The sequence below is a fragment of the Musca domestica genome, unplaced genomic scaffold (assembly GCF_030504385.1).
Source record: "Musca domestica strain aabys unplaced genomic scaffold, Musca_domestica.polishedcontigs.V.1.1 8, whole genome shotgun sequence".
Classification (NCBI taxonomy): Eukaryota; Metazoa; Arthropoda; class Insecta; order Diptera; family Muscidae; genus Musca; species Musca domestica.
Genome location: NW_026712409.1, coordinates 9,806,526 through 9,830,160, shown reverse-complemented (window position 1 = coordinate 9,830,160; position 23,635 = coordinate 9,806,526). Strand labels below are relative to the sequence as shown.

Genomic DNA, 23,635 nt, shown 5'->3' with positions numbered 1-23,635 from the left:
TGCCGCAATTTTGAAAACTTTTTTAAAAAATTTGAACTTTCTTTTTTCTTGTGGCTCTAATCCATTAGCCATGAGTTTTCCAGCCACAGTGGCTGCCACCAAGCAGACGCAAAATTATTAAAAAATAACAAAAAGTAATTTCAATGAAGCACCCTTTTCCTCCCCCCGTATGAGTAGGTGGTTGGTATGAGTGATATTAATTACTTAATAGACCATGGGTTCGAATAATGTATTTTATTTTTTAATTATTCATACACAGTCTGGGTCTCTGTCTCTCTCTCACTCTCTCTTGCCATTACACTCAGTTCTTCCCTCCACATGTTTGCCTTAAAAATCACAACTCATTTGAATTAACTTTTTCCAATATTCAAGAATACATGAATTCGAAAATTCTGAAATGTGGGGAGGTATCAGAGCATGTATGTTGAGGGTGGGTGTCCATGTGAAATTAATTTGCAACAGTTGTGAGGAGGAGCTTGGGTGAGGCGACGACAAAGGCGAAGAAGAAAGTGTATTATATTCCAGTTAAAACGAAAAATCTCCTCAACCAACAACAGCAGCATAAAAATTGTTATTTTTATTTCTTGAGGCGATGAACACAATTATCCCGAACATACACATTTACCCTTTCTCTTCGTATATTCAGGTTAATATGTAGGATATTCAGTGAATGACGAACATTATCCTCCCCAGAAACTGTGATGATTGACGAAAAAGTAAAGGATTCATTATGTTTGAGATTTTTTCTTTCTTCTCTTTTTTTGTTTTTTGGAACAGAAAAATACCAACATCAAAAAAAGAAAAATCCAAAAAAAATAGAACATTGAATGTATGCTGCTCTCAAGGCTATGAGGTATCTTGTAGTTGTTATCCTTTTTGTTTTGTTTTAATTATATTGTCTGTATTTCACACAAGGATATTGTAATATCCTTCGTAATTCAGATTCAAGGAATTCATACAAAATTTGAATATCAACTTACATGAGGTGAGGTGTGTGTGTGTGGGCGGCAGAAATAAAAGTTGAATGAATTTCAATGAATTTGTTTGCCTTGAAATTAAAGTACATATTTGAGGCATGTAAAGTAATATTATGTTTGAAAAATACGATTGCTCAGATTTTTGTAAATGTTTGAAAGACAAATATTTACAAATTTTTTTAATTGCTTGTATAGGGAACATAAAGAATTTTGACTAAACAACCTCTAATACAAACATAACTTTAAAGGGCCCTTTATTTTAAATAAAACCTTTAAAAACATCATGTGCCACAGAAAGGTGCATAGAATTCCGGCTAGTCCTTAAAGGTAACTTTTTCAAAATTTTTCAAAGATTTTTTTAAAGAAATCCATCTTTCATGCATCCCTCTGCTTAAAAAATAAATTCTTCCTTAAAAACTTTACAGGATGAGATAAAAACTACAACAAAGTCAAATGCCATAAATTTTACATTATTTTTTTTTTTAATTTTAGAATAAGTTTAGATTTCTTCGAATTGTTCACCTTTCGCACGAATTATGGCCTTCAACGGCCAATGAAACCGTCACACGCTGCCCGAATGTTGCTCTGCGTAATTTTGGCCCATTCCCGTCGAAGCACTTGCTTGAGGTGATCGACACTTTGGTATTTTTTAGTGCCAACCTTGCTTTCCAAAATACTCCAGACACAATAGTCCAACGGATTGGTATCCGGAGATTTTGGTGGCCATTGTGCGCTGGAAATGAAGCGAGGAACCACATTTTGTAACCATTCTTGGGAGGCGCGTGCTGAGTGCGATGGTGCTGCGTCCTGTTGGAATGTCCAAGGTCTGCGGCCAAAGTGTTTGCGTGCCCAAGACTTTAATACACCCTCCAGAATATTTTCGCGATAATATTCGGCATTAATTCTGATGCCACGTTCGATTAATACAAGCGGAGAACGACTATCTGCTGTTACGGCGGCCCACACCATCACCATGGCCAGCGCTTGAGTTCTGTTGGCCAACCGAAGGTGTACATTTTCAGCTGACCTCTTTGGCAAGTAAACACGATCATTTTGTTTGTTTACAAACTGCTGGACAACGAATGTTTTCTCATCGCAGACGGAGAAAACCAAATTCGGCAGTTCGCCACTTTCGACCAAGAGAAGCAACTCTTTACATCTTTTGAGTCTATTTTCTTTCTGTTGCGGTGTAAGTTCTTGCACTTTTTGGAATTTCAATGGCTTTACCCCGAGCTCATTTTTCAATATTTGCCGAATGGAATATTGCGATATGTTCAGCTCACGAGTCATTTTTCGGCCACTGCGACGCGGGTTTCGATCAAGTCTCTTCTTTACTCTTCGAACCATTTTTGCTGATGTTGCTGTTTTCTTCCGTCTAGTTCCTTGACGTCGGGCTACGCTACCAGTAACGAGCGATGGTACGAGACACAAAAGATTTATTCATATTTAAATGCTGGAGTGCTCTAACGATAGCCACTTGTGGTTTTCCAGGCTCCTTCGCAAAATCCTTTCGTAGAAAATTAAAAAAAAAAACATTATTTTTACGGAATGGTTCTTAGATATATTATTTCTAATAAAAATATACTTAGAAGCATCCTTCTGCAGGATTCTCAAGAGAAACCCTTTTATGCTTTTTTAGATTTTCTTAAAATCATCTCTTTTTTATGGAATGGTAATGTAGAAGTACTCTTTCTTGAAGAAAGAATCGCTAGAATCACATTTCAGTACAAAATAGTTTGAAGTGTCCTTATCAGGACCTTTCTTTTAAAAGAGAGGTAAAAACACCATATTTTAAAAAGTGTTATGAAAATCGTATTATATGGAGAGATACTTAGAAGATCCCTGGCAATATTGTTTCTTAGAGAAAGGTTGCTTAAAAGAACCCTTTCATATGGATTGGTTCCTTAGAAGGGAACCTCCTTAAAGGAGAGATCCCTAGAGGTATTCTTTCTAATAAAAAATCCATGAAAGCATTTCTCTTCCTTAGAGAAATATTCCTTAAAAGAATTGTTCCTTGGAAGGAGCCTTTTTATAGAGAGGTATGGAGGGTATATTAAGTTTGTCATTCCATTTGTAACATCTCGAAATACACATTTTAGACCCCACAAAGTATACATATTCTTGATCAGCATAAAATTCTATGTCCGTCAGTTTGCCTATCCGTCGGTCCGTCTGTGGAAATCACTCTAGCTTCCGAACGAATTGAAGTAGATTGATAAAATTGTGCTTAAATGTGTGTTATGTCTGCAGGACTTTTGGTATTGAAAATGGGCCATGTAGGTCCACGTTTTGGTATAGCCCCCATATAACTTTACCTCCCGATATTCGTTATTTTGATGATTTTAGCGAATTTCTTCACCGGAATTGTTTCAAATTTTGTATTTGAAGTTCGTAATGGATACTGCAGCCTAAGACAGAAAATTCTCTTTGCAGGTTCACGTCTTCGTAGAACCCCCATACAACGGTACCTCCCGATATTCGGTATTTTAATGATTTTATGGACATTTTTCACCAGAATTGTTTCAAATTCGGTATATGAAGTTCATAATGGATACCTCAGCCTACGACAGAAAATTGTCTGCACAGGTCCACGTCTTTGTATAGCCCCCATATAACTGTACCTCCCGATATTCGGTATTTTGATGATTTTAGCGAAATTTTTCACCGGAATAGTTTCAAATTTGGTATATGAAGTTCGTAATGGATACTACAGCCTAAGACAGAAAATTGTCTGTGCAGGTTCACTTCTCCCTAAAGCCCCCATATAACGGTTCCTCAATATATTCGGTATTTTAATGATTTTAGGGACATTTTTCACCAGAATTGTTTCAAATTTGGTATTTAAAGTTCGTAATGGCTACTACAGCCTACGACAGAAAATTGTCTGTGCAGGTCCACGTCTTCGTATAGCCCCCCATATAACTGTACCTTCCGATATTCGGTATTTTGATTTTATCGACATTATATCCGATTTTTTCAAGTGTCGCATTTAAATATTGTAATGGCTTATGACAAATGTTATCTACGCAGGTTCATGTTCTCGTATAGACCTTACTATAATATCTACATTCGGTATTTTTAACAGAAGTTTTAACGGATTTTATTGTTTTTGAGAATTGCCAAATTCGTTCCAAATGGTGGAGGGTATTCAAAGTTCGGCCCGGCCGAACTTACAGCGTTATTATTTGTTTGTATAATAAAAACATATTAAATGTCCTTGCCTTATAGACAATTTTCTTAAATCTTATAAAGTATTCTAAAGAAATTCTCCTTATTGCACCATGTGTATGTAAATGATCCTTATTATAATTTTTCTACGTAATCTTCCCTTATTTTATGGTAAGGATCCTTAATTTTTTTTTCATGGGAAGAGGTTCATAAGAGTAATAAATGCATGGAAATTTTCCTTAGTTTCATCCTTTTCTTTTTAATAGGGGATCCTTGAGATTTTTTTTATAGAAAATTCCTCTGAAACCACCTTTTCTTTTATGGGAATGATCTTTAGTTGTTTCCTTTTCTGATCACTTGTCCATATTTTTAGTGAGGATCGTTGAAACCAATTTTTTATAGAGTGTTCCTCTGGAACCAGCTATTCTTTTGCAAAGGTATTTTTTGCTTGTAGTAAGAGTCCTTAGAAATTAGATTTCTTTAACAGGATTGAAAAAATCTATAAAAGCACCCTTTAATATACAAATCGTCCCTGTCCATTTAGAGGGCCATATAAAGCTTATTTTTTTATTCGGGGGGTTTTACATTTTTTTATAGAATCCTTTTAATTTAAAAATCCCTTTCTTTAAAGAATCCTTGATCTTACGTAGGTCCTTGAAGACAGGATGAGTTATATTTTATCATTCCCATTAAATTTAACACAGAAAAGTGCCATGCAATGATTCATGGAATTAACAAGTAAATTGAAATATGATACATCCTTGGATAAGGATATCAGTTGCTTCATTTGAAAAAAATATTTATTCCTGGAATTGATGATACTACAAAAAAAAGTTGTAATAAATTAACATAATGTGTTTGTACACATGAGAGGAAAAACATGTATTTGAACTCTGCATTCCAGGTACTGAAACCAGGCAGCCAGCAGAATATCGTTAAAAGTTGATGACGAATTCCAACGAAATAGATATTGTAAAATACCCCGCTCACACATACAATGATAGACGATTTTTTTTTCTTTTCAATAAACCTTTCAGTGGGAGCACTTCATTTAGTGCTTTATCCTGCCAGTTTTGGAATCAATCCTGTTATGGCTGCTGATAGCCTGAAGGCAAATGATAATAATGGATATCAATTTCTGACATTCAAAATTACATTAATTCACCCGTTACTAATACGCCCCATGGCTTTACTCGCAATTTGTGTGGAAAGTAATTCGCAATTATCAGATAATTTCGGTAACACGTGGATGAAATGGAAATCTGTGGAAATAATGAGGAAATGACGAGGAAGCCAGTGTGGAGAATTGGAAGTTGGGAATTATGTTAATAAAGAAGCATCCAAAAGGGGTTTTGGAGGCTCTCAGACAAAAAAAAAACTTGTTCAATGGTGTTTTACATTCATAGTCTTGAACAAAGTCAAAGGGTATTTTTCTGAATTAAGATTTGAAATCGAACTCGAAGGAAAAACAGGAATTCTATAAACATTTTTATATTCTCCAGTCATATAGCTAGAGAGGGTATATATCATAACTATATCATGTCATATAACTGGTTTAGACCCTAGGTCTCTTTAGATCAAATTCGTTTCAGGACATTTGGAGTGGATCTCCGTCTGTATCTCTGTCTGGTACGCACGATAACTCTCGAAGGGAGTATCCGATTTGGTCCAAACTTGGTACATCTTAATATTATTATCAAACTTAGATCGAGTTCGGAGATGGGCAAAATCGGTCCACTCCCTCAGGTACCTCCCCCACAAAAGGTCGAAATTTTCAATATATTAATATTTTGCTGCACAGAAAGAGAAAACATAATCCGATTTTGCTCCAACTTTGCAAATCCTAATATTTGCATCAGTGCTAGGTCAGGTGCGAAAATGGAAAATATTGACCCACTCCATCAAGTACCTCCTCCACAAAGTGTAAAAATTTTGAATATGTACAATTCTTATAAAATGAGATTTAAGAATCCGATTGTCTTCAAATTACACACATCACAATATTTTTATTAACCCAAGGTATGGTGTGAAGTCTGGTGTGAATATCAGTCCAGTCCTTCTGGTACCTCTCCCCACAAAGGGTCAAAATTTTGAATATCTATGAAGCTTATAAAATGCGAAATTAACATCAGATTCCATGTTTCTATCAACACAAAATTTGTTATGAAGATGGTAGAGATCGGTCAATTCGTTCTGATACCTCCCCCAGAAAGTGTCAATGTTTTGAATAAACAAAACGATTATTAGATCCCAATAAAGCATCGGGTTCTCTTCATATATCACATATCTCATTATATCTAGACAAGATCTGCTGTGAAGATGGAATACTTCTTCTGGCACCTCCCCCACAGAGGGTAAAAATTTTGAATAATAATTATAATTTGCGAAATAAGCGTCCGATTCTCTTCAAATTTCAGACATCCTAATATTTCTATCAACACATAATCAGGTGTGAAGATGAAATATATGCGACCCCTACTTCTGGTACCTCTCACATAAAAGGGTTAAAATTTGGAATAATTATGATGCTCATAGAACGCGAAATAAGCATCTAATTCTCTTCAAATGTCTTATATCCTAATATGTTTACTAAAGATGGAGTATCCATCCACTCTTCTGGTACCTCCCCCACAAAGAATCAAAATTTCGAATAAATATAACTCTTTTAAAAACGAAATAGACATCCTATTCTCTTCAAATATTAAAAATCGCAAAAACAAACACACCATCTGGTGTGAAGATGGAAAATATCGGTCCATTCCTTCTGGTACCTTCCTTCAAATGGTCAAAATTCTGAATAATTATTTCACTTATAATTCCGAAAATAAGTTTCCGAATCTCTTCGAATTTCACACATCCCAATATTTCTATCAACACATAATCAGGTGTGAAGACGGGATATATCAGACCACTCCTTCTGGTAGCTCATCTACAACGGGTCAAAATTTTGAATAATAATAGCTCTTATAATTTGCGAATTAAGCATCCGATTATCTTTAAATTTCACACATCCCAATAATGCTACTAACACAAGATCTATTGTGAAGATAGAATATATCGGTCCACTCTATCTGCTACCTCCCCCACAAAGGGTGAAAATTTTGAATAACTAGAACTCTTATAATTTGCGAAATAAGCATTCGATTCTCTTCAAATTTCGCACATCTCAATAATGCTACTAACACATTATCTGGTGTGAAGATGGAACATATCGGTTCATTCCTTCTGGTACCTCCCCCACAAAAGATTTAAATTTTTTATTAATTATTCGCATAAAATTGGAAAATAAATTTTATTATTTTTTTATCAGTATCAGATGAAGTCGATTAATCAATCCACTATATATGTACACGTCTTCTTATGTTGTAAGACCTTCTTTAGGTCTTCTACGGGACTTCTATGGCCAAAACATTTTTTGCAGGTCTTCTATCGCTAGAAGACTAGAGAGACCATCTAAAGTTTTTCTATGACTAAAACAACTTCATCTAGTCTTTTATGGCCAGAAGACCATCCACAGGTCTTCTTAGGTTAGAAGACCCTCCATAGGTCCTCTGTGGCTAGGGGACCTTCTACATATTTCCTGTAGCAACAACAAAAATTAACAGGACAAGACTCTATACCGGTGTTATATGGCTAAAATGCCGTCCATTGGTGTTTTATGGCCAGAAGAAGACCTTCTACAGATTTTTTAGAGCTAGAAGACTTTCTACTGATCTTCTATAACTAGAAGACCCTCTACACTACAGGTCTTCTATGGCACGAAGATGTTCTACAGATCTTCTATTGCTACAGGACCCTCACGCACTTTTCTTATTTCTCCAAAAAAATATGGTTCAAATCTGGCACATTTATATCAGACTTAGGTCATGATAAGAAATACACAACATGGCCCAGTCCTTTGAACCCCATTCCCCATAAAGGATCAACAGGTCGAATAATCATAACGAATGTTAAAATTTAATTAAACTAAACTAAAAGTGGTCGGCAAAATTGACAGGTATTTTTTACTTGTTTTTTTTTCAAGATCTTTCAAGCGCTTACAATTTTTATACCCTCCACCTTGGAAAGGAAGGTATATTAATTTTGTCATTCCGTTTGTAACATCCTTAAATAAAAAATTCTAAGTCGAATTAACAATGTCCGTCTGTCCGTCAGTCTGTCTGTACGTCTGTCTGTTGAAATCACGATACAGCCCACATTATTTGACGCAGAGCGCCAAAATTTAGCAGAGTAATTTGTATTGTGTCTAGGATGGTTGGTATTAAAAATGAGTTATATCGGTCCACGTTTTGGTCTAGTCCCCATACAACGTTACCTCCCGATATTCGGTATTTTGATGATGTATGCCACATTTTTTCGCGGATTTGTCTGAAAATTGGTATTTGTAGGTCAAAACGGGTACCAGTTCATGTGGCGAGACATTGCATGTATAGCTCCACCCTTTGGTATAGCCCCCATATAAAGATACCTCCCGATGTTCGGTAATTTGAGGGTTTTTGCCACATTTTTTCACGGATTTCTCTGAAAATTGGTAGTTGTAGGTCATAATGAGTCCCAGTTCATGTGGCGAATCATTGTAATTATAGGTCCACGTTTTGGTATAGTCCCCATATAACGGTACCTCCCGATATTCGGTATTTTGATGATTTTTACCACATTTTTTCACGGATTTTTCTGAAAATTGGTAGTTGTAGGTCATAATAGGTTCTAGATCCTTTGGCGAAGCACTGTATGCATAGGTCCACGTTTTTGTATAGCCCCATATAGCCGTATTTCCCGATATTCGTTATTTTGATGATTTTTGGCTCATTTTCCCATGAGTATGTCTAAAAATTGGTATATGTGGGTCATAATGGGCTCTAATGTTTCCTTAATGCCGTAACGTGGAGTTTGGCCCGGTCGAACTTAAAGATTTTTTTACTTGTTTTTTACCAGCATTCTCAAAAATAGCCAGATTCCTCAAAATATTATTAACTGCAATGGAAAACATTGTCCAGGATTCATTGGAAATAGACCTCCTGACACGTTTACGGTTGTCAATTAAAATGGCTTTTCATTTCGCTGGAAAGTATTTCGAAATCATTCAATTACTTCTTTTAATGATGACAATAAGCGGCAATCGTTGTTGGTTTATTGTGACCCGCTTCACTGCACGCCACCAATCCCTCCCACCCCTTTCTAAAGATTTATTTTCAGCTAAAAAGCCAATTAAAAAATGACACTTGCTGAGCACAAAGGCTTCGCTGAAACCTACATTGCCCGATTGCCACTCGCCGTCTGGGCTTGTTAAAGTCGCCATAGCTATGAACAACAGTGTATTTCCGGCAAGCTAAGGACAACAACAACAAGTGTAGGAATGGCGATGAACATAATTTACTAGGCGTTGTTCAACACAATGATACTCTACCACCCACACACCCATACACTCGCAAACATATCGCATTACAACAAACTGGGATGAAAAGAAAAAACGAGAAACCAAAGAAGAGACGCACACACGTACACACACACACACACACACACTCGAAACTTTTGAAAAGTAAATTCAAAGGCACAAAGAAAAGAAGCCATGTGCCCAGGTGAAACTTTTTAATGTATTTATTTGATGATGGTATTAAACTCCATTATATGGGGAGGTTTCATTCTGTAATTCTTTGCCACTTCTTTGTGATTCTTGTTCATTTTTTTTGCTTTTGTTATTGTTGTTGTGTAAAAACTACTGTTAACCCAGTCGTTAGTTAGTTAGTTAGTTGTAGTAGGACAATTTAAGTAACGCCCTCTGTGTGCGTATGTAACAGCATTTAATCTTGATTGCAATCCTTAGATATGCCATTTAGTACCCTTTGGAATTTTTTACATGCAGATTTAAACAGGGTGTACCAAAATGAATTCAAGGAATTTTTTTCTACACCATAAGAACTTAAAATACCTAAATTTTACGAAATTAAATGGGAAACATGGCAAAAACTTAAAAAAAACATCTTAAATCGGAGTTATCCTTCCATGGGGGCTATTCCAAAAAGTGGACCGATAAGACCCGTTTTTTGTATCAATGATTCTGGTTTTAATCCAAAGATCTCTATCAAATTTCAAACCTCTAGCTTAAATGTTGCAAAATACAGGGTGAGATGAAAAAAATGCAACCAAATTCAGACTGCTGTCATTTCTAAGCCACACGTCCGATAGCTGTTAAAATTATTCCTGTGACAGCTCATTATATACGTGTCGTAGTGACAGAAAAATGTCTCGTGAGCTGAACATATCGCAATATTCCATTCGGCAAATAATGAAAAGTGATCTCGGGCTGCAGTCATTGAAATTCCAAAAAAGTGCAAGAACTTACACCGCAACAGAAAGAAAATAGTCTCAAAAGAGTTGTTTCGCTTGGCCGAAAGTGGTGAACTGCCGAATTTAGTTTTCTCCGATGAGGAAACATTCATTGTCCAGCAGTTTGTAAACAAACAAATGATCGTGTTTTCTTGCCAAAGAGGTCCGCTGATAATGTGCACCTTTGGTTGGCCACCAGATCTCAAGCGCCGTCCATGGTGATGATGTGGGCCGCCATAACAGCCGATGGTCGCTCTCCGCTCGTATTAATCGACCGTGGCATCAGAATAAATGGCGAATATTATAGCGAAAATAGTCTGGAGGGTGTATTAAAGCCTTGGCCACGCAAACATTTTGACCACAGACCTTCTACATTCCAACAGGACTCAGCACCATCGCACTCAGCACGCGCCACCCAAGAATGATTACCAAATTAGGTTCCTCGCTTCATTTCCAGCGCACAATGGCCATTAAAATCTCCGGATACCAATCTGTTGGACTATTGTGTATTTTGGAAAGCAAGGTTGGCATAAAAAAATACCAAAGTGTCGATCACCTCAAGCAAGCGCTTCGCGGGGAATGGGCCAAAATACCGCAGATCAACATTCGGGTAGCGTTTGACGGTGTCATTGAAGGCCATAATTCGTGCCAAAGTGACCAAGTAGAACAAATCTTAACTTATTCTAAAATTTGATGCTAATTCCGACCTTTTTATACCCTCCACCATAGTATGGTGCACATTTTAGACCCCACATTTGGTATGGTGTACATTTTAGACCCTACATTTTAGACCCCACAAAGTATATATATTCTTGATCAGCATAAAATTCTATGTCGATTTAGCGATGTCCGTCCGTCTGTGGAAATCACTCTATCTTCCGAACGAATTGAAGTAGATTGATAAAATTTTACTCAATCGTATATTATGTCTGCAGGACTTTTGGTATTGAAAACGGGCCATGTAGGTCCACGTTTTGGTATAACCCCCATATAATGGTACCTCCTGATATTCGGTATTTTGATGATTTTAGCGATATTTTTCACCGGAATGGTTTCAAATTTGGTATTTAAAGTTCGTAATGGATACTACAGCCAAAGACAGAACATTATCTGTACAGATTCACGTCTTCGTTTAGCCCCCATATAACGGTACCTCCCGATATTCGGTATTTTTTAGCTACTTTATTCACTTTTTTTTTTTTTTTGTTTTTTCTTGTTAGTTTTCGCATTTGAATATTGTAATGGCTTATGACAAATGTTACCTTTGCAGGTTAATGTCGTCGTATAGACCCTAATGTTACAGCTACATTCGGTATTTTTACGATTTTAACATAATTTTTAACGAATTTTGTTTTTGAGAACTGCCAAATTCGTTCCAAATGGTGGAGGGCTTTTTTTCTTGTTTACTTTCAATCAATAAAATTAAAAAAAAAAAATAAAAATATGGCGTTTGACTTTGTTGCTGTTTTTTATGTACTGTACTTGTACTTACCCTGTACTTTCTGCTGGAGCAATATCGTTTTTCTATTTAACTATTAAAATGTATTTATTAATATTCCAATGGACATTTCTCAATTGTTACAAAAATAAACTGACAAATTTCCAATTAACTTCTTCTAAGCAAACAGTGCCTTTTTTCTTGCACTACTGATGCCTCTTCTTATTGCAATACTGGTTTTCACTCTCAAATTCTATTTCTTTTTTAATTCACAACTCTCTTTCTCTCTGTTTTGTTATTGTTGCTGTACTTGCTCTAATGATATTAAAGCAAGTGACAACGGCATTCTTAACCAATTGTTGTTGTTTTTTTCGACAATTAGCATAACAAGAGAAAGAGAGTAACAAAGGGGGAAGAATGACAAGGAGCACTGTTTATGTGGGGTATGTTCAGTAAATGCTAGAGTGATGTTGCTGTAGCATTCCTCACACAAAAAACGGTATCTCCGTTTTTCATAGAAAATCTGTTATTTTTATACCCTCCACCTTGGAAAGGAGGGTATGTTAACTTTGTCATTCCGTTTGTAACATCCCTAAATATTCGTCGTAGACCCCATAATGTATATATATTCATAATCAGCATAAAATTTTAAGACGATTTAACGATGTCCGTCTGTCTGTCTGTTGAAATCACGATACAGCCCACATTATTTGACGCAGAGCGTCAAAATTCAGCAGAATAATTTGTATTGTGTCTAGGATGGTTGGTATTGAAAATTCGGTCAATTCGTTTTGGTATAGTCCCCATACAACGGTACCTCCCGGTATTCGGTATTTTGATGATTTTTGCCACACTTTTACACGGATTTGTCTGAAAATTGGTATTTGTAGGTCATAATGGGTCCTAGTTCGTGCGCCGAAACATTGTATGTATAGGTCCTCTCTTTGGTATAGCCTCCATATAACGGTATCTTCCGATATTCGGTATATTTTTATGGTTTTTGTCACATTTTATCACGGATTTGTCTAAAAATTGGAATTTGTTGGTCATAATGAGTTCTAGCTCCGTTGGCGACATATTGTATATGTAGGTCCACGCTTTTGTATGACACTGTATAGCGGTATCTCCCGATATTCGGTATTTTAATGATTTTTGCCAAATTTTCCCACGAATATATCTAAAAAAATGGTATTTGTGGGTCATAATTGGTTCTAGTGTTTCCATTACCCTAAGGTGGAGGATATTAAAAGTTCGTCCCGGACGAACTTAATGCTTTTTTATTTGTTTTAAAAATCATTTGAATTATATTTGTTTAACACCACCGGAGTTACCCTGTATCTACACAAAATCACCTTCTTGACAATCTTTATTTGCCATCTATTCATGGCTAGTTTAAGTTTTATTGTATTCCGTCCACTGCCGGCTTCATTGTGTGCAGTGCTTTATTGAACGATTTCTTATTATTTTTTTTTGTCAACTTCTTTGATTGCCCTTTCATTCCTTTTCTCATTCTTTTCCATTTTGTTTTTTCTCCATTCAAAACAGGTAATACAATTCTCTCTATGGCACGCTTATGTCCATGAGCAATATGGTCGGATGTACAAGTACTTGCAGAAACTTTGCGATGAGAAACGTAATCGTGAAAACTTTGAGGAACTCTATTTAATTGCGGGAGCCCTAAAATATGAACATTTGCAAGCGGTGGTGCAGCGTTTGACAGTGTCAACCTTTCCCCATAGTTATCGGTTGTTTTAAATTGTCGTCGCAAGTGGGGGAGGAGGAGGAGAAGGAGTAGAGGAAGGCGAGAGAAGTGCAAGTTAGCTAAAAAGTAATGGAGAGATAGTCGTTGTGAAGTAAAGTGGCTGCGAAAAGGATGCCACACAAACCCCCAAAAAAATATCTACATAATCAAAAAACCACCCGACAAGCAAGGAGTTGCTTCTTGGCCATCTAACCAACCAACCAACATGTCCTTAGAAACCACTTTAAGAACAACAAGTACCATAATAATAACAGCAGCAACAACAACATTATCATCATCACTGCGAACAACCGAAACATGAAGAGTAACACCAGCAACAGTGGTGACAACACCAACACAAACAACAACTACAGCAATAAACAACCATATAACAACTAATTCTATTTACGCAAAGGCTTTGCGTCATTGTGATCATCAATGTGGCACAACAATCTGCAGGAAGCAGTAAACCAACAAACATGTCCTCCATCCTTTAAGTTCTTCCTCCATTGGTACCATTGCCACAATTAAGTTTGTATTCTAAGCCAATGCACAGCCATCTAAACAAATAACTTCATGGAAACCCTCTGCAACACAACCTCCTCCAATGTCTCTCCTGGTACTGGCAAAAGACAACATGGCGTTAAAACTATTAAGAATGTTGACTTCATTCTTTAGTTATATTAAAAGTTTTGTGAATATCAAATGAACTTATTTTTATTCAACTTGCCACTCACTGCGAGTCGCCTCACTTGTACTTTTGTTGTGCCAACAACTTTCCACTTGGCAGGCTATGCCTTAAACCGGGCTCAAACACCCTCACACATAAACGCCACAAACATGGGACATTGTTTTACTTTGGTTTTCTGATTTTATTTTCCTTTTGCCCCCCATTTGTTGGTGAACTTTTCCCCTCCCTCCTCCAGCCCCCCTCATACTTCAAGGCAAATAACTTTGTTGTTTTGTACCTTCAGAAGTTGTTCGCTTCAACTCTTTTTTTCACTTCGATGCTCCTTCAGCTGCTGATGCTGCTGCTGTTCACTTATAATTGAGAGTAAAATACACACAGTAATAACAGGCAACAAAGTAATTATAAACATTTATTATTAACTTTTAATCAACCTTAGAAAAAAGCATTAACTCAAAAAGAATAAGGAGAAAAAAAATCAAATAATAATGAACTCTGTAGAAAAAAAAAACATAATCTTGAAACCGGATCCTCATGCTGCCCTGTTCTTTGCTTAGAGTTTCGGTTTCACTTTTTTGATTTATTCTTTGCTTCCTATTTTCAAATTTACTTTCTTTCCTTTCCTTTCTTCTTCTTTGACAAATTACAATAAAGTTGAATTCCTCTTTCTTTTTTTTAATAAAACATATTTAATAAACTCAATTATAACAAATTTAGTTGTGTGTTGGTTTTTTTCTCAAATCAGGGTCACTTTTTGTGTCCGCACAGACAGTAATTGTCATAAAAAGATTAGGATTTTCTTTGAGAAATGTGCCAGACATTACAAATTAGGGGACAATAAAAGAAAGTTTTATGGTGAGTATGGAAGGGAAGGATTTGGTCTTTAAATGAGGGAGGTAAGTATTATGTTTTCCTAAAAAAATAATGTTTTTAAACAGTAGCATTTCCATCAAAACATTTTTTGCTGAAGTTGCACTAAACTACTTTGCGCCTAAAAGTATGCTTTGAAATTTACTCAACAAGACATGTTTTTGAGAAATAGCCGGTAACACTGGCAATTACATGAAAATAGCGCCATCTATTGAAACGCATGATCGAAAAAGGCAAAATATTTTTATAATTTACAAAATTTGACAATTTATTTACAGTGGGCCCAGTTAATACCTATTTTTTTTAAATTGTACAAAATAAATAATTTTCTGAATTTTTCGAACTTTTCTGAAAGAAAATAAAAAAAGAAGAATTAATATTAGCAGACAGAATCGTTAGTTACACTTGCGGCACAGGAATAAGAGTAGATTGAGCTAAAAAAAATGGCAAATGATGTACAAGTACTCTATTTAATTGCGGGAGCCCTAAAATATGAACATTTGTAATTGGTCTCATATAATACTTTACATTTCTATAATTTTTTCACCCTTTTCACCGAATTCGAAATAAATGGTGTAAACTTTGGAATTGCTCCTATCGTTTCGGGTTTTTAAAGTCGAAAACCTAAGAGCCAAAATGCTTGTATTTATAGAAGTGTAGGTCGAAAAAACAAACATATTTGAACATTGAAGTTTGTTGAAGTTGTTTGCCCTTCAAAATACGGTTCAAAAATAAATTAAATTGTGTGAAACAGACTTCAGAGTTATCCAAATTTTACTATTTTTATTCTCTTCAGAATAAGGTACCTTAAAATATTCACCACTTTAAAATCCTGAGACGATTTAATGATTCATTTTTAAGCCAACATCGAGTCCATATTTTGGAGCTTAGAATTTTTTTATTAAAAATGGATAATAACATCTCCTGATTTTCGGCATTCTAAAATTTTAGCTAGAATTTCTAGCCGAATCTACTGTAATTTCACATTCACAAGGCACGTTTCTTCTCATAAAATATGATCAGTATATCCCTCAATAACGATACCTCTGAATTTTAATCGGGAGTTATAAGTGCATTTTCTATATAAATTGGTTGTAAATTGATGATTGCGGTGTTAGACGTATCCGTAATTTGCCATTTGAGGTACTCACACGATTGGAACTTAGCACACATTATAAGATCACTATTTCATACATCATTCATAAAATGGTGCCTGTTAATTAACGAAATTTAGGAAGATCCGGTTACAGTTTCCAAGCACTTTGGTTATAATCTGGCATTTGGGTGGGTAGAACCTGCCTCTTTAAAAAGTTTTATATAACCGAACGTTTAAATATAAGCCCTATGAAGCTGTACCAGGAAATTTCATATGTTTTGAATGTCTTACCCATGTAATGATACCTTAAGTTTCCACACATATTAAATAAAAATGTAATCAAAATTAATAAAAATCTCGAAATATATAAAAAAATTGTCAAGTATTTTATACAATTTTTTAAATTAATTTTTTTATAAAACATTTTTAAATTTCTTTATAAAAAATTTTAATTTTTTTATAAGTTTTTTTTTTAATTTTTTTAATAAAAAAATTTAAAATTTTTGAAAATCGCGAAATTTTTATAAAATTTTTTTAAAATTTTTAGAAAAATTCTGGAAATTTTTATAAAAATTTTAGAACATTTTGAAATGATCATGGGGTTTAAAAAGGCCTACGGGGCTCACAAAAACATAGCGAACTTTCACTAACTTTCAATTATAGCTTTTTTAACTAACAAACCGCGAATGTGCTGTTTGTTGCACAAAAACATAAGTAAACGATTTTTTATTTTCGATCCGGTATATGTCCTGCAAATCGTTACTGCGGTACCAATTTCTAAACTAAATGGGGCAATTACTTACACTCTACCTTAAAAACCTTTTGTATAACCAAAGAATGTTCCATTTGTCTAAGGTAGGTTTATTATATCACAAAATTTAAATTTGCAATAAATCAATTGTTTTTTTTTTATTAAATTATTTTTAAAAAATTTATAACCGTCAATAATGTAATTACACGTAGATCGAAAAGAAGCCTCTAATATGTGCAATATCTTGAAGATTTATAAAAACTACCTCGCCATAGCCATGTTCCACTTTAACAACCTATGAAAATGTACAAAATCGAATCAAATTTTGCGTCTTTCGATCATGTATTTCAATAGATGGCCCTATCCGCATGTCTTTGCCAGTGTTGTCGCTCTTTAAAGATATATATCTCTCTTGAACCTTATTTCAAAGCATACTTTATGGCGCAAACAAAATGCCTTGGACAACGTGGATTTAAAGAAAAATAAATGTTTATTATTTGTATATTTTGGAATATTTTTAATACATTTTTAATATTTGAAATTTTATTGCAGAGATCATCAGGCGCCAAATAAGCTTCACTTTTCCTGCCCTGTAATAAAAAGAAAACAAATATTAATAAAATGTAATACAAAGTTATTAATTTTATAAAACAATATTTGATGATAAATTTATTACAATAGATTTTAATAAGATTTATAATAGTTCTGCACCTCAAACTTGGTCTGTGCCAGATCCTGCTAGGATCGTCTCGTTTTGAAATTTGTATACCCTACACCACAAGGTGGTCAGGGTATTATGTCTTTGTTCATTTGTTTGTAACAGGCAAAAGGAAACGAGATAGACCCATAGTTCCTTTTGATGATCTGCATAGAATCACATTCTGAGTCGATTTATGCATGTCCGCCCGTCCGTATGTCCATGTATTTTTGTAAACAAAGTACGGTTCGCATTTATTGTCCTATCCAGATGAAATTTTGCACAAATCATTGGTTTGGCCCAAGGACGAACCCTATTGAAATTGTAGATAATTGGTCAAAATTTAGATGTAGCTCCCATATATATCTTCGTCCGATTTCCCTTTTTTGTGCACCAAACGTGTAATATCAGTCCGAATAGCATGGAATTACGATCAGATTGGACTTGAAAATAAGTACGCCAAATTTGATCGAAATCGGCTAAGATATAGCCATAGCTTCCATATATATTGTTCATCCGATTTGTTATTTTTGTCCTCCGCAGCCGTAATATGCACTCTGTAACAATAATATTTGGGGAAATATATCAAATATAGCTCAGAAATACATTTGCTAAATTTTATTGAGATCGGTTCAGATTTGGATATAGCTCCCATATATAACTTCGTCCGATTTACCTTTTATTGTGCACCAAACGTCTAATATTTGTCCAAATGGGATGGAATTTGGCACTTACGACCGAATATGAAGAAGCTAGTATGTAAAATTTGGTGAAGATCGGTTCAGATATAGCTATAGCTCCCATATATACTGTTCATCCGATTTGTTATATTTGTTACCCACAGCCGTAATATGCACTCCGTAACAACGATATTCAGGGAAATATATCAAATACAGCTCAGAAATATCTTTGCCAAATATTATCGAGATCGGTCCCGATTTGGATATAGCTCCCATATATATTTTTATCCAATTTTAAATTATTTGTGCACCAAATGGGCAACACATGTCCGAATTTAAAAGATAGAAATGCTTCGGCATATTTAGTCCTTTGAACTTTAAATTACAATTATAATCATAGCGTGTATGATTGAATTGTCCCATAAAAACTTTTAATTGTTATGCGGAGATCTACTAAATTAGCAAAGTGGTGTAGGGTATCATAAAGTCGACTTTCTTTACCGGATTAAATTTTATAAAGGGAAAATCTGTTATAGTGTTGAAAATTTGTACATTTTTGTAGTACTGGAAGAGGAAGTAGTCAATAATGTCCAAGCCTGGCACGTCACAATATTTATATCGTATTTACTTAGGTCCGATAAGAAATGGATAATATTGGTCTATTCCTTAGGGACCTGCTCCTTAGAGGGTCAACAATTTGAATAATCATAATAGAAGTCAAAATATATTTAAATCATCGAACATTGGCTGAAGGTATGCATATGACGGCCAAACCGGCTGATACTTTTTAACTCGCTTTTAAAGTGTTTAACATTTTTATAAAAATAATTTTGTTATCAACAAAAATTCGTAATAAAATCGCAATATTTAAGAAAAAACATAAGTTGGACCTTGCCCTTAAATTATTTAATATTTTTTTTTATGAAATCAAAATTTGAAGGAACACCAAAGATGATAACTGCCTATTAGAAATTTACATAATTTAGTTTATTTCAATATTTTATATTAGAGAAGATCACGTTTTAAATTATCCTAAATTGGATCACTCCTTCTGACATTTTCCCCAAAAAGGTAGAGTCCGTAGTATTTCAACAAACTTATCGGTCTATGCCATCTAGCAACCTGCGTAGATGAGGATAAACCTTTTATTGTAAAAAATTGTCAACATATCGCCTACTAAGCCATTAAAATACTCAATCCTTTTGTCTGCCGCCCACATCGTTTGCCAAAATGTTTTCCGATATCCCTTTTCCCTCCCTTGACCACAGATACCGCTTAACACTTTACAAAATCTAAACCCCAATAATTTACTTAGTCTCCCTCTCCCTCCGTCTCATAATTAAGTCATACAACAACAATTATGGTATTGTAGCCAGCCATCAAGCAACGCCTACTAGGAACCTGTTCAAATTTTGCACCAGTCACACAAGAAAAACCGCACTCACTTTGCCAAAGTCAACAATTACTTGTCAAGTTGGGTAAATCTTTAAAATAAACACTTTGCCTCAACCCGCTTGGGCGCCACCTCCCACCCCATGCGACCCGGCCGACAATGAATTGATGTTTGTTGAGTGCCCGTAATTATCCATTTTAAATTTAACAAGCCCCCAAGAGAGGAAGCATAACATAGCTAAAGAGAGGGGGAAAGGGGAAATAACATAGGAAGTACAAAGGATTCATTTCCGCAGTACCTTAGCTTACCTACTCGCTACGGTACGTCATTTTTAATTCGAATTGAAATTCATCATACTTAGTGTTTCATTGTTGTGAACGTGAGACGGAGACTTTTCGCTTGGCTGGATGGTTGTCTACCCTAACTGGTTGGTGTTGCTACTGGTAAAATGAGAAGGGGTGTTTCCCCCCAGCAAACGAGCGAACGATTTTGCACTTAACCAAACCAAACCAAACCAAAACGGAAAAAAGGAACTCAAGGTACCAGAAGACTAACACTTGCAAAATTGCTGGTGTTGTTGTTGGTGTCGCCATTCTCGTTCCGTAAAATGGATTCAATTAAGAAGTGAATTTTCACAAAATACAACAACAATAACAACAATGCAACCTTTTTTCCACTGGGGACCATGACAGAGCAAAAAAGTGGGAATGGTAAAAAATCAAAAAAAAAAATCTAAGAAAATCAAGTCAAGTAAAAATCACCTGAAAAGAGACTACGGCCGGCATTGTTGAACAATGAAGACGATGTACGACCCATTTGAAAATGTTCACCTATACCATACGTTGTATGGAGGGCATTTTGAGTTTGCCATTTGGTCTGTAACTTATTTTTGATCAGCGTAAAATTCCAATTTTGAGGATGACTAAAATTTAGCCTGAAAATGATAATATTATCTCTTCAGGATTTATGGGATTGTAAATGGAGATACCAACATAATCCACTTATTGTAATGCCTTTGTTCACATTTTTCATGAAAATTATAAATAATTCTCATTTAGTATGTCAATCGATACCGACTTTGGCATAACTTCCTTCCCTCATAAAATGGTACCTCCGATTTCCGGCATTTTTAAGGTTTTGACAACATTTTCATAACAATTTGATATTTTGGGTACATTAACTTTGTAAATATTTGAAATCGCGTATTGCCTTTACCGTCCGATTTTAGAAATACAGAGTGAGATAAAAAAAAAACTGCAACAAAGTCAAACGCCATAATTTTTAAATATTTTTAAATGAAAGCAAAAAATGTCGGAAATAGCATCAAATTTTAGAATAAGTTTAGATTTGTTTGAATTGGTCACCTTTGGCACGAAGTATGGCCTTCAAACGACCACTCGCTCTGGAACGGAACTCGCTCTGGTTTGGCAATTCACTGTGGGTATGTTCGAGTTTAGCTGTTTGGGTCGTCTACAAAGGCTATGTAACTACTCTTACTAGCACTACGACTTATGACTACCTCTAATAACTACCAATGTTTTGATCAGAGATATGGTACAATGAGCCGAATTTTCTGTGGGAAAACGAGCCACGGACTACTGTAAACAACTAGCCAAAGCATCTCCGGAACAATGGGTCGAAACCTCGTTGGAACAATGGGCCGAAGCTCCTATGGAATAATAAGCCAAAGCTCCTGCGGAACAACGAACCAAGGGATGATGCGTAACAATAAGCCCAAGCCACCTCCGATAATGAAAAAAACGTGAGGCTCAACCTAATGACAATCTGCTCAAAAAGTAATGGCAGCTAACGTTTCTGAAGGTCGAAGCACAGAAAAAGATTCAGGAAATCACTAACTTCCCTTTGTCAAGCACTCTGCAGTATTAGCTGCTTGGGCCCCGCCATTCCCTGCGAAGCGCTTGCTTGAGGCGATCGACCCTTTGGTATATTTTAATGCCAACCTTCCTTTCCAAAATACTCCAGACACAATAGTCCAACGGATTGGTATCCGGAGATTTGGGTAACCATTGTGCGCTGGAAATGAAGCGAGGAAACTGATTTTGTAAACATTCTTGGGTGGGGCGTGCTGAGTCCTGTTACAATGTCCAAGGTCTGCGGCCAAAATGTTTGCGTGTTCAAGGCTTTAATACAACCTTCAGAATATTTTCGCGATAATATTCGGCATTTATTCTGATGCCACGGTCGATTAATACGAGCGGAGAGCGACCATCGGCTGTTATGGCGGCCCAGACCCTCACCATGGCCAGCTTTTGAGTTCTGGTGGCCAACCGAAGGTGCACGTTTTCAGCTGACCTCTTTGACAAGTAAACACGATAATTTTGTTTGTTTACAAACTGCTGGACAACGAATGTTTTCTCATCGGAGCGGAGAAAACCAAATTCGGCAGTTCACTACTTCCGGCCAAGCGAAGCAACTCTTTAGCTCTTTTGAGTCTATTTTCTTTCTGTTTCTGTTGCGGTGTAAATTCTTGCTTTTTTTTGGAATTTCAATGGCTTTATCCCGAGCACATTTTTCAATATTTGCCGAATGGAATATTGCGATGTGCTAAGTTCACGAGCCATTTTTCGGCCATTGCGACGCAGTGTTCGATCAAGTTATATCGATTTAAAATTTTACGGCGATCAAGAATATATATTCATTACAGGGCCTCCCTTGATTTTTTGAAGCATTGCAAGCGGAATAACATATTTGATATGTCCTTCATATAAAGAGGGTTTATTTCGCCGATCGGGCCAAAATCATCTGAGATTCTCCTAGCGGCGGTATGAGTTTTGTTCTAGCAATTTCCAAAGACCGACTGAGCGATCTTCGATATGAGCGCATCATTACTATGTCTCTTAAAAATCCATACAACAAAAACAACTTATACTACCCTCCATTTGTTGTGTAGGGCTCACAGCAAAAAATAACTCAACACAACAAGGAGCTAGCCCTCGAAACAATAAAAACATCAACATGCAAACAGCGCTCCCTCCTCGATTTTGGCACGACAAGCGTGAGGTGCAAAGTGCAAAAGAGATTTGATAAATTATGGAGTCAACTTTTGGCTCTACGGTAATAGGCGAGGGTTAACAAATGTGTGTCATCGATTCTGTGATTGCCGGATAGCCCAGCAGCCAGGCAGCAGCCAACCATCCAAACAGCCGGCCAGCTGGCCAGCCCGCCTGGTGGGCATCACGCAGGAGTAATTTACCAGTTACTGGCCAGCCGAAAGATCTGGGCATACCTGCCATCGCAGATACACTTGAAGCAATTATCAATTTTTTGGTGTTTTGTTTTTTTTTTCGCTTTTATTTTTGTTGTTTCTTTACGTTTCGCCATTGTGCTTCGTCCGCAATATGGTTTTTCGTCAACGCCTTTCTCGCAGTTGGAAGTTGGGGATATTCTGATGATGGCGTTGCTGATGGCAGTGCTGGGTCGTTGTTACACGTTGTTCTTTTAGTGTTTATACATGTAACACACACACACACGCACAGACACAGCTACTCATGTACATTTTCATGTGATACATGGGAGTGTGTGTGTATGCATGTATGTGTAATTGCGGTGTGTTTCTGAAGTGTGGCATTTGTGGTAAACGGTGAAAATGAAACGTTTTGTATTGTTGTACAATTTTTTGTTGTTGTTGCCGTCATTGTTGCTACTGTTGTTGCTGTTGTTGCTGCACGTTATTGTTAATGTTTTTCTTGTTTAATATCCTAGAAGAGTAATGTATTTCTCTCGTTCCACATGTATGTATATCTGTGTGTGTGTGTGTGTGTGAGTGTGAGAGTGTTCGCTCATATGTA

At 36.0% G+C, this 23,635-nt stretch overlaps 1 protein-coding gene across 1 annotated transcript in view; it reads left to right on the top strand.

Annotated features, from left to right (window-relative positions):
- LOC101889276 (tripeptidyl-peptidase 2) overlaps positions 1-15,055 on the top strand; it is a 251,316-nt gene extending 236,261 nt beyond the window's left edge. Inside the window, exon 17 of the mRNA XM_005174804.4 lies at positions 13,456-15,055. Coding sequence (XP_005174861.1) covers positions 13,456-13,665 — 210 coding nt within the window. The 3' untranslated portion in view covers positions 13,666-15,055. The remainder of the gene's footprint in view (positions 1-13,455) is intronic.
- Positions 15,056-23,635: the final 8,580 nt, after the last annotated feature.